At 45.4% G+C, this 12,325-nt stretch overlaps 1 protein-coding gene across 1 annotated transcript in view; it reads right to left on the bottom strand.

The window, feature by feature from the left end:
* LOC134323443 (AT-rich interactive domain-containing protein 3A-like) overlaps positions 1-12,325 on the bottom strand; it is a 52,523-nt gene that overhangs the window by 34,586 nt on the left and 5,612 nt on the right. The window contains exon 2 of the mRNA XM_063004970.1: positions 10,700-11,302. Within this exon, the coding sequence (XP_062861040.1) occupies positions 10,700-11,302 (603 nt within the window). The remainder of the gene's footprint in view (positions 1-10,699; positions 11,303-12,325) is intronic.

Here is a 12,325-nt window from a genome sequence, read left to right as displayed (position 1 = left end):
CGACGGGTTACGGTTCGAGCGTTTATGCGTCTTTTACAGCAGTGCATCGGATTCTCACTCACTGTCTTACCGCTTATCCAATCGGGGTCGCTGGAGCCTGTCCCAGCTTTTCAATGGGCGCAAGGCACACAGTAACACCCTGGACGGGGCGCCGGTCCATCGCTGGGCACACACACACACACACACACACACACACACACACACATTCACCTACAGGGCAATTCAGTGTCTCCAGTTATCCTGACTGCATGTCTTTGGACTGTGGGAGGAAACCCACGCAGACACGGGGAGAACATGCAAACTCCACACAGAAAGGACCCGGACCCCCCCCCCCCCCCCGGGGATGGAACCCAGGACCTTCTCGCTGTGAGGCCACAGTGCTGCCCACCGAGCCGCCCACATCGAATCCTGCTGTATATGATTCTATAGAAGCTGCTCAGATGAAGGTTTGTATCTCAGGAAGGTTCCGCTTCACTAAACTGAGTGACCACGTGTTTTTAAACTGAATTTATAGATTTTATAGATTTAATTTGGATTCACCACCGGGTTCAGGACGTATCTGTGCTGTTTATAACTCGCTCAGCATCACACTTCAGTCTGTTTATAGTTTCTTGTGTTCTGATGTGGTAGTTCTGCTCCTGTATATAAACACTGACCAAAGCAATACTGTCGGATCAATAAACACCGGACCAGCAGAACGTTTCTGATAAAGTGATCAATAATTCTGACACTATTCACATGATTGAGATTAAGGGCCTCGCTCAGGGGTCCAACACTGACACCCTTCTGATGTGTGTGATCTTTACCTCTGGACACACTTAGTGTTATTAGAGGTGCAAGCACAGGAGGTTGTGCTGGGGGGCGGGGCGGGGCGGGGCAGTGTCCAAACAGATCCACACTTCCTGCCCCCCCCCCCTAGTAAATGTACACACCGCTCTTGCTCCCCCCCCCCCACCCCCTCGTCCCCTCCCCCGCCACTATCAGCCCTCCACCTTCAGTTCCTCTATTTCTGGCTGCAGGAATCTTCCACGCTTGAATGTCAGGGGCAGGACGGTACAAGTACTGCACCCAAACACCCCCAAACACCCCCCAAACACCCCAAACACCCCCAAAAAACCCCAAACCCCTAAACCCCCCCCCACCCCCAAAAAACCCCAAACACCCCAAACCCCCTGAAACACCCCCAACACCCCCAAAAAACCCTAAACACCCCCAAACCCCCCCCAACACCCCCAAAAAACCCTAAACACCCCCAACACCCCCAAACCAGCCGGAAACACCCCCAAACACCCTGAAACACCCCCAAAACACCCCAAACCCCCTGAAACACCCCCAACACCCCCAAACCAGCCGGAAACACCCCCAAACACCCCAAACCCCCTGAAACACCCCCAACACCCCCAAACCAGCCGGAAACACCCCCAACACCCCAAACCCCCTGAAACACCCCCAACACCCCCCCAAACCCCCTGAAACACCCCAAACACCCTGAAACACCCCAAACACCCTGAAACACCCCAAACCCCCTGAAACACCCCAAACACCCCCAACCCCCCTGAAACACCCCCAAACCCCCAAAACCCCCTGAAACACCCCAAACACCCCAAACCCCCTGAAACACCCCAAACCCCCTGAAACACCCCCAACACCCCCAAACCAGCCGGAAACACCCCCAACACCCCCAAACCAGCCGGAAACACCCCCAACACCCCCAAACCAGCCGGAAACACCCCCAACACCCCAAACCCCCTGAAACACCCCAAACACCCCAAACCCCCTGAAACACCCCAAACACCCTGAAACACCCCAAACCCCCTGAAACACCCCAAACACCCCCAACCCCCCTGAAACACCCCCAAACCCCCAAAACCCCCTGAAACACCCCAAACCCCCTGAAACACCCCCAACACCCCCCCAAACCCCCTGAAACACCCCAAACACCCAAAACCCCCTGAAACACCCCAAACACCCCCAAACCCCCTGAAACACCCCCAACACCCCAAACACCCCCTAACCCCTTACACACACACACACACACTTACACACACACTTACACACACACACACTTACACACACACACTTACACACACACACACACTTACACACACACACACACACACACACACTTACACACACACACCTACACACACACACACACTTACACACACACACACACACACACACACACACACACACACACATACACACACACACACACACACACACACATTTACACACACACACACACACACTCTGCTTTTAAACAGAACCTCTGAGGTCTCGGCTAATGAGGTGAAGTGCAGCTAATGACTGCAAACTCTTCAATTTGGACATAACCGCATCCCACAACTAACCACAAACAACATCTGGGAACAAGATTCCATAAAAACCACGAGATCATGATGTTATGAAACTTCTCTGATGGTTTGAATGATATTTCACCTGTTTGGATCGTTCAGAAAACCCATCGTTACACAAACCGCTCAACCATTACTCATCCAACCACACATCCCACCATCACCCAGTCTAACCATAATCCCACCCATTCAACCAAACCAACACTCCCCATCCATCCACTCATTCACCCACACACACACACACACTGGTACTCAACCCCACAACCCACCCAACACTCCACTCCTTAATGCATCCATCCATAAACCATCTACCCACACATTAAATACCCACAGAACCACCACAGATCAGCCCATCAGCCCCATCAGCCCCGTCTGCCCCCGTCTGCCCAGGCGTTTCATCAGTACGATCATCTCTTCCATCCACACAAACCCCCGATCCATATTTTACTTCATTAATAAGGTAAAGTTTCCTCAGAGTGCATTTATAACAGAATCGTACGTTTTTAAATCAGCCGCACAACCACGAGCTGATGCAGCAGTCTGGCTTTATTATTATTGATTTATTTAGATGTTTTTTATGATGTGGTATAAAACACAGAGGTTATACAGTAACCACGACAGGGAGGAGAGAGTCGTTCTCATCATTCAGTCTGTGTCATGTTTTGTTTTATTAAATTGATTGTTGTTTATTTATTTATGTATTTATGAATGTTAAATCATTTCCGTGCTGTTTGAGGCCTGTAGATGTACAGAGTTCTGGGGTTTCTATTATTATTATTATTACAGTCCTTGTCAAGAGTTATTCTTATATTTTGTTCTGTAGATCCGCTCTTTTAAATCACTGTCTCAAGAAATTGAAAAAGTTCTTCCAGTTTGGCTTTGTTTATGATTTATTTAGATATTATAGACAGTTTAACACGGTGGTTATAATCCCAGCAGTGAAAGGACGTAATTCTCATCCATCAGTCTACAGATTTTAGATTTAGATTAAAGAAATTAAAGACTGTTTTTAATGAAAGTTTTTTCTAGTTTGAGTTTGTTTATTGATTTATTTGGATGTTTTATGCCGTGGTATAAAACACAGCAGTTATAACCACGACAGGGAGGAAGGTCATTCTCATCCATCAGTCTATAGTCCTTGTCAAGTCTTGTTCTTATTTTGTTCTTTTAACTATTTTTTCAAGAAATTAAGGATTGTTTTTAATCAATACTTTTACGTTTGTGTTTGTTTATTTATTTATTTTGATGTTTTACACTGTTTACACAGCAGTTATTATAATTATGGCAGGAAGAGGCGGCAATTCTCATCCGTCAGCCTCTAGTTCTTTCTAAGAACTCTATATGTTTATATTTTAGATAGATAAGAGAGATACATTATTGGCCTTCAGTAGCTAAACAAGAAGAAAAGAAAAGAAGAACTAATACAAATGTACGATGTGCATGTATATAATATATAATATACAATATGCAAATCAATACAAAAGGTGTGCAACTGTGCGTCTGGTACTACGGTTTGGAATATAAATAAAAAAATAATAGCAGCAATAGTATATATATTCTATTTAACAATATATACAAATATATGTGTTATCCATACACATTATGGTAATCAATATATATATATATATATATATATATATATATATATAAAGTAAAAGCAATAGTATAGATTATAAACAATATATACATATAATTATAAACATAAACGATAAACATATTAAAGAATTATATGTAGGTTTGACATGATGATCTGAGTGTCAGACGGTATTTAATATTTTGATCTTTAGATCGGCTGCTTTAAACGTTTTTTAAAGAAATTAAGGATTGTTAACGATCAAATTATTTCTCGTTTGGGTTTATTTATTTATTTATTTATTTAGATGTTTTGTGCTGTAGTATAAATCACACTTGTTATAATCATGACAGTGAAAGGAGGTCATTCTCATCCATCAGTCTTTAGAGATTATTTTTAAAGAATAAAATATTATTTTCAATCATTCCAGTTTGAGTTTATTTATTGATTTATTTAGATGTTTAAATCCTTGTTTCAAAAACCTGATGCTCGTTTTAAATAAAGATGAATTTATTTACGTTTGTGAGTGTTTAACAGAACAGAACCGGCCGGATGCAGCGAGGCCTCTTCATCCCACCAGAGAGGAAGAACCGAGATGTGAAAGTGAGGTGGGTTAGAACTCACACCTGTGTGATGCTCAGGCAGGAAACCACACCGGGTCACAGCCGCCCCCGAACAGTGTGTGTGTGTTTCCTCCAACAATAAACGTCGTTAATGTCGCATCTTTCCTCGTGGATCAGAAATAACTTCTTACACTACATTCCTCACACTGAGGTGTTACAGCCAAATCCTCTCACCTGTAGGTCACTATAAATCTGATACCTTCATAGAAATACAAGATCAAAGCAAATAAATCTTATTCTATAAAGTAAAATTACGACCTATACGATCTATACGTGAATTTCTGTAGGGGGGGGGGGGGGGGGGGGGAGGCAGCGTGTGGCCCCCAGGGGACCCCGGGCACACAGAGGGGATTACAGGGGTCATCTGTACATCCCACTGCACCTCACAGTGCTTGTGTAGCCAGACCCTGAGACCGAGGGGGGGGGGGGGGGGGGGGGGCGCGTGTCTATTGTTCGTCCTCATCGTCGGGCCATTACGCGCCCGGGGCGTGTGTGTGTGTGAGGGTGGGGCGGGGCGAGGGCGGGGCCGAGGGCAGGGCGGGGCCGAGGGCAGGGCGGGGCACGTTAATCAATGCTATCCTCCGCTGTGTTTTCATCACGGTTATCAGCTCCTATACGCATCACACGCTCATCACCAGAGGAGAACCCATCACAGGCTTTAATAGCGTCAATAATTTAGTCGTATCCAATTCCCGATGGTATTTTGTAATCGTGACTGACACACGCCCCCCTCCGAGACGTGTGCAGCACTGACCGCTTCTTTTCCCCTGCGCCGGGGTTCATACGCCGGGAGATCCGTATTGTGCACGGAGAGCCACACACCGATCTCCGTTATCCCTCGTCTCTGTGCAGCGCCTTGATCAGCCAGCAGAGGGCGTAACTGCAGCAGTGATTATGTTATGAAGGTTGTTGGTTCAAGCCCCATCACCGCCAAGCTGCCACTGTTGGGCCCCTGAGCGAGGCCCTTAAGTCTCAACCACCGTAAATGTAAATATTTTGTCACATCGGACACATTCTGCTCGTCCCGACACGCCGCACTAAGGGACGAGGCTTCACTTCCTTTGATGTGTTTGATGTGTTTGATGTTTGGTCCGGCTGGTAACACATCAAAGCCTTTGGGAGGACGAATTTAAGAGCGGCTACATCAGCGTAAACGAGCGCTTTTACTCCATGGGCAGACGTGCATCAGCCTCATTACGGAGCTCCGCAGGAGGAGATACGCTGAGGAGCAAAATAAATCTTTGTGATGGACTCAGAGATTGGAGTGTTCCAGGTGTCTGTAAACTAAGGAGCTGCTCACAAAAGCTCAGAGAGGAGATCAGTTCATTGTGCAGAAAGTTGAGAAGGTTGTAGAAGATCTCCAGGACCTTGAACGTTCCTAGAAACACAAGTGAGAGTTTTGTACGGAGATTCCAAACTTATGGTGCAGCATCAAACCTGCTCGGCTGAGGTAGAAACCAGAATTTCAGGACCATCAAGAAACACCCTCATGTTACTGCTTGATGAGACTTGATGAAGCTTTGGACAAACATCTCAGTGGATCCATAAGAAGATCACCTAACAATCAAGGACTTCATCACTCTTGGACTGGAATCCACCAGAAGGAGTTTGGACTGGACTGCAGGACTCTGGACCGGTTTGTCCTCATGGATCAGCGGTTTGAACCTCCTGAGCAGAAGAATCTGATCACCACATGATGTAGGAGCGTCATCATGGACTCACACAAACACCAGGACATTTTGAGGAGGAACGTTCTGCCCTCTGTGCTGAACATGAACCTCAGTGATGATGGAAACGATCCCAAACACAGGAATCAGTCCTGGAATCACCTGGAGTGGATCTTCTCCGGGTCCAGATTTAGATCCTACAGAAAATCCTCGGTGGGGTTTAGAGAAGTAGCTGCAGCATGAGAAGCATCAGAAAGCTGGAGGAGCTGGAAGCTTCTGCAGGAGAAGAACGGCTGAAGGTTCCACAAGAGAAGAACTTACACAGATCATCTAGTAGAGCTTCTCAGGGTAGGAGGACGTTCCAGGAAGAACCTGATGTTCTTCATTTCACCTCTAAATGATGTGGACTGATGGACTGATGTAATTATGACGTGCTGCTGTGATAATAAATAATAATATACGTAGATATATAAGCAGGTAACTCAGGTATGTAGAGCGTGGGATTAGAACCGAGCTCCCTTTGTGACGGTGATGCTGATGAGGTCAGGGGTGAAGGCGAGCACTGTTCCACGTCAGTGTGAGTCTGAGATCAGGGCTGCTGGCTGGAGGATTTGTGTGTAGGTAAATCTGCTGGTTTGAATGTGGATTTAAATAGATTTTAATGTATAGATTTATTTATTGTAATGTATGCAAAACCTCCTCCTGCACACCAGCTCAGAGCAGCACGATGTAAACAAAACACAAACGTTTACATTCACCGCCTTCAGTCAACGTATATATCCAAAGAGAGAGCAGTCGAGGGTCAAGGGCCTCGTTCAGGGGCCCGACAGTATTCATCAACCTTCCAGACATGCAAATTCCACGCTGGCGTTGAACAGGATTTCGGGGCGTGGCTATGGGAATAAGTGCTCATTCAGTCAAATCAGGATCTCAGGGAGTTCAGGGAGCGGTCGCAAACAAAAAACGTTCCGATTCACCCCAGAGATCCTCACTCACTCTCAATACCAGCATGCTAAACTACACCGAGCACAGACTGAACGGGGTCCCTGTGCATCCTGGAGCGCGTGTGTGTGTGTGTGAGGTACATAGTGGTGCTGTAACACCAGGTCACGGTCGCCACGGTGCAGAAAGGACATCGGATATATCCAACACGGGAGGCAATGGGGAACGATATCTCAAATAAATAAATAAATAAACAAACAAGCAGAAAAAATATATAAAAGTAAACAAACAAACAAATATATAAAAATAAATAAACAAATATATAAAAAATAAATAAATAAATAAATAAAACAAACAAACAAATAAATAAATAAAAACAAACAAACAGAAAAAAATATATAAAAGTAAATAAACAAACAAATATATAAAAATAAATAAACAAATATATAAACAAAATAAACAAATAAATAAAACAAACAAACAAATAAATAAATAAATAAACAAACAGAAAAAATATATAAAAGTAAATAAACAAACAAATATATAAAAATAAATAAACAAATATATAAACAAAATAAAAAAATTAATAAAACAAACAAACAAATAAATAAACAAACAGAAAAAAATATATAAAAGTAAATAAACAAACAAATACATAAAAATAAATAAACAAATATATAAACAAAATAAATAAATAAATAAATAAAACAAACAAAGAAATAAATAAATAAACAAACAGAAAAAATATATATAAAAATAAATAAACAAGTATATAAACAAAATAAAAAAATAAATAAAACAAACAAACAAATAAATAAATAAATAAACAGAAAAAATTATATAAAAGTAAATAAACAAACAAATATATAAAAATAAATAAACAAATAAATAAAAAACAAACATATAAATAATAAATAAATAAAACAAACAAATAAATAAACAAAATAAACAAATACATAAATAAAATAATTAAATAAATAAATGCAGGGCGAATAACGATCAGTGATTTAGACGACACTATCAACATTCTTTCCTCAAACCACATCAGCCGTGCCAACGTGACACATTTACATTTTCAGCATGTAGCAAACGCCTTTATGTGACAGCATACAGTCAGAGCAATTGAGGTTTAAGGGCCTCGCTCAAGGGCCCAACAGTGACAACGTGGCAGTGGTGGGGCTTGAACCAGTGACCTTCTGCTTACTAGTGCAGTACCTTAATCACCTTTTTTTTTGCTTGGTGTCTGTTAAACCATCGGAACCAAACGGCCACAAACGACGATGATGCTTCCGGTGTGAACACAAGGCGGCGAGCGATCAGCGATTCAGGCGACACCATCACCATCACCATCCTTCAAACCACGTCAGCTGGTATCACCGTGCCAACATTATCAGCATTTATCAGACGCTTTTATCTACAGTGACTTTACAGTACTGTGACAGTATACTGCTTGAGCAATTGAGAGTTAAGGGCCTTGATCGAGGGCCCAAGAGCAGCAACCTGTCAGAGATGGACCAGCTTAAACCAGCAACCTTCTGATTCCTAGTATAGTACCTAGATGCTGGTTTCTGCTTTACTGGAATTATTTCTACATGTAATTTTCAGGTTAAATCTCGATCGGTGGGATGTGAACACAAACCCTCATTCTGGAAACCGTCAGAATGAGTCCTGACACACACTGGAGTCTGGCCAAACCACGGCGAGAGAGAGTGTGTGTGTGTGTGTGTGTGTGAGAGAGAGAGAGAGAGTGTGTGTGTGTGTGTGTGTGTGTGAGAGAGAGAGAGAGAGAGTGTGTGTGTGTGTGTGTGAGAGAGAGAGAGAGGTTAAAAAGTGAGAGTGTGACGTGAGAGTTTTGGCGCGTTTCCAGCACACTCATATACACACACACACACACACACACACCGGCGTGACTCAGATCTTCGGCGGCTCTGTGATATTATCACACACACACACACACACACACACACACACACACACACACACGTGACTTGGCCGAGCGCCAGCTCTCTGAAACTACGAGTGAAACCCCGGCGGCGGCGGCGGCTCATCATTATTATTATGATTTTATTTGAGCTTTCGGGGTGACGGTGACCCTCTGATGCTCGTATTAAAAGATAAATAATGATTAATACTACATAAAAAACGGTTAATAACAGGCTGAGATTTTCCAAACAGAACCATACACGGGGAGAACCTGCAAAATAACAACAGCAAGCGTCCTAATAATTATTATCACTGAATAGTTTATAATAATAAAGACGGTCCGGCATCTCTAGAACATTTACATTATGTTTACATTTAGCTTTCACCTACAGTGACGTACAATCATGATTTGAGCAGTTGAGAACTAAGGGCCTTGCTCAGGGGCCCAACAGTGTCAACCTGGCAGTGGTGGGGCTTGAACCGGCAACCTTCTGATTACTAGTCCAGCACCTGAACCACTGAGATACTGCTTCCCTAGAACAACCACAACCCAACAACTGTGTGTTCACCCCAGAGCAGACAGGATTAAGGGCATTGCTCAAGGGCCCAACAGTGGCAAAGCCAGGATTTGAACCCACAACCTTCTGATTGAAAGTTTCAAAAGATTGAAAGCTCCATGCACTAGGCTCCCCGGGCATGCGATCGATTACAAGAGCTTTAAACAGTCTAAGCCGTACTGATCAATAATAAAGCAAGAAGGTCATGGGTTCGGTCCCCAGGCGGGGCGGTCCGAGTCCTTTCTGTGTTTAGTTTTGCATGTTCTCCCCGTGTCTGTGTGGGTTTCCTCCAGGAGCTACGGTGTCCTCCAACAGTCCAAAAACATGCAGTCAGGTTAACTGGAGACGCTGAATTGCCCTATAGGTGAATGTGTATGTGTGTGTGTGTCCTACGATGGACTGGCGCCACGTCCAGGGTGTTACTGTGTGCCTTGCGCCCATTGAAAAGCTGGGACAGGCTCCAGCACCCCCCCCCCCCCCCCCCCCCGACCCTGATTGGATAAGCGGTTAAGAAAATGAGTGAGTGGGTTAGTTAGCCGATACTGTCTAATACAACCGATTACTAACTAAATTGCCGTAGTATCACTAGTGTAAGAGACGTTTATGTGCTGTTGTGTGCTGACAGTGTTTGATAAGTGTTACGTATTGAGGCATTCTGTCCCTTTGTGGATTCCATAATGAATGTAAAAGTGTGCTTCTCTACACACGTGATCGTTTTCTGCTCCCCAGAGTGTTCAGTTTATTTCTCTCTTTATAAACTCAGCAGCTCTAAACACGCTCGGGTACACCACGACCGACTGATAGTGCAGATTAACCAGGAAACGTGAGGCACTTGAACGCTGCACGAATGTGAACGTTAAATCACTAAACACAAAAACATTAAAGATTGAATTTCACAGTAAGTTACAGACGGGTCTGTGAAGCGATTTTTGGCCTTAATTATGGCAAATATGATGTAATAATCTGAGCTAACGGGTCATTCTGTGTACACGAGCGTGTAAATACAGCTGAAACCCTCCATCAGCCCCATCATTAGGGTGTATTAACCCCCTCTTACCTGTTTGAAGTGTTCCTCGTAGCCCCAGTCCGCCTGGCCGTCGGGAGACACGCCCGTCTGCGGCCCCGTGGGTGAAAGATCATCCCTGGGCTCCTGTTTGACCCTGACGGGCGAGGGTGCGTCCCTGTGTGTCGGCGCCCCGGCGGCGGTCCCGGAGAGCACCCCGAACTGCCTGATGGCGCCCTGCTGCAGGGCGAGCGTCTGCTTCCTCAGGAACTCTAACCCGCTCACCGGGCCGTCCTCGTCCTCCTCCTCCTCCTCCTCGCTGAAGTCATCGGCCTCCATGGCGTCGTCCTCCTCGTCGTTATCGGCGTCGTCCTCCTCGTCGCGCCCCCGCCCCGCCTCCTCGGGCCGTTCCGAAGCGCCGGCGTGGCCCCGAGGCTTGGCGCCGTGACCCAGGGCCGAGGCTCTGGCCGCCGCCAGGATGGCCTGCTGCGCCGCCACCTGCTGGGCGTACATGATCCGGGCGTCGCGCAGGCGCCGCTCGTTCCGCTCCATCTCCAGACGCGCCTGCTGCTGCCGCTGCAAGTGCTCCATCACGGCCTCCAGCTTCACCCCCGCCGAACCTCCCTGGGGGTAAACACTGCCCCCCAAACTGCCCTCCTGAGAGATCAAGGGGAGGAAACGACACAGACGTCAACGACCCGCCGTAAACACGGAACTCACGTCTGTAAAGATCAGGAGCTCCTGGAGATCAGTTCTGTTCATCTGACACTATAAATAAGAGCAACGATTCATTTATTATTTATTATTATTTATTTATTTTGGATTCAGCACAGTGTTTATGACCCCCGAGAAGAGAAGTGGGCGTGTCTAAATCCTCAGCTCCCTTAAAATGCTCCTACTGAGGTTCTTAATGCTGAGTGATGATCTGACTGAATAACGAGGGAGCGTCCGACACCTCCTCAGAGCTGAAGATCAATCCCAGCATTCAGTGCGGCACGACTTTCCTCACCAAGAACTACAAACATGGCGGCTGAACGGAATGCGGAGCAACCAACAGAGATCCTTTCACATGTAAATAAACTCTCATTGATGTGTAATGTGTATAAAGGTGTGATTATACCAGTGTGGGTTTATTTATAAATCGGGGCGTCAGGGGCGGTTTAAGCGTTTTCGGGACACGGAGGGAGACGTTAGCCGGCGTGCTAGCGCTAACTGTGTTAGCATAGTAAGGTAAAACTGTGTCGCTGTATAAGTAGAGCGTCTAAATAATCTGATTATGAGCTCCAGGTCTGATTAGAATCCTCCGCACTGAGGAGCTGATCAGGTAGGCAGTGGGGAGCAGGGCGGGTCGATAGGTCACACAGACCCCGTGTTTGGCATGTTTATTGTTTTGGGTGGATGTTAGGACCGTTCTTGTGTTCGGGTGTGTTTTTGGTCCGTGTGCTGCACTGGGTCTGTTGTTCCTCACGTTAGCGCGAGGTTTCGAGGTTTGTTGGTGTAATCGTGAGGCAGGACTTGCACCAGGCGGGGCAATAAATTATACGAGCGCCTTTGATCATTAAAGGACATTCAGGGGACGCGAAGGATAGGATTACACCACAAGCACAAGCACAAGCACACAGACTTACATTAACACAGTGAAGCAGATCTGAACCTAAATCTTTAGGTCTGGCTGAGTCT

Source organism: Trichomycterus rosablanca, chromosome 11 (assembly GCF_030014385.1).
Source record: "Trichomycterus rosablanca isolate fTriRos1 chromosome 11, fTriRos1.hap1, whole genome shotgun sequence".
NCBI classification, from domain to species: domain Eukaryota; kingdom Metazoa; phylum Chordata; class Actinopteri; order Siluriformes; family Trichomycteridae; genus Trichomycterus; species Trichomycterus rosablanca.
This window is presented reverse-complemented; position numbering and strand designations above follow the sequence as displayed.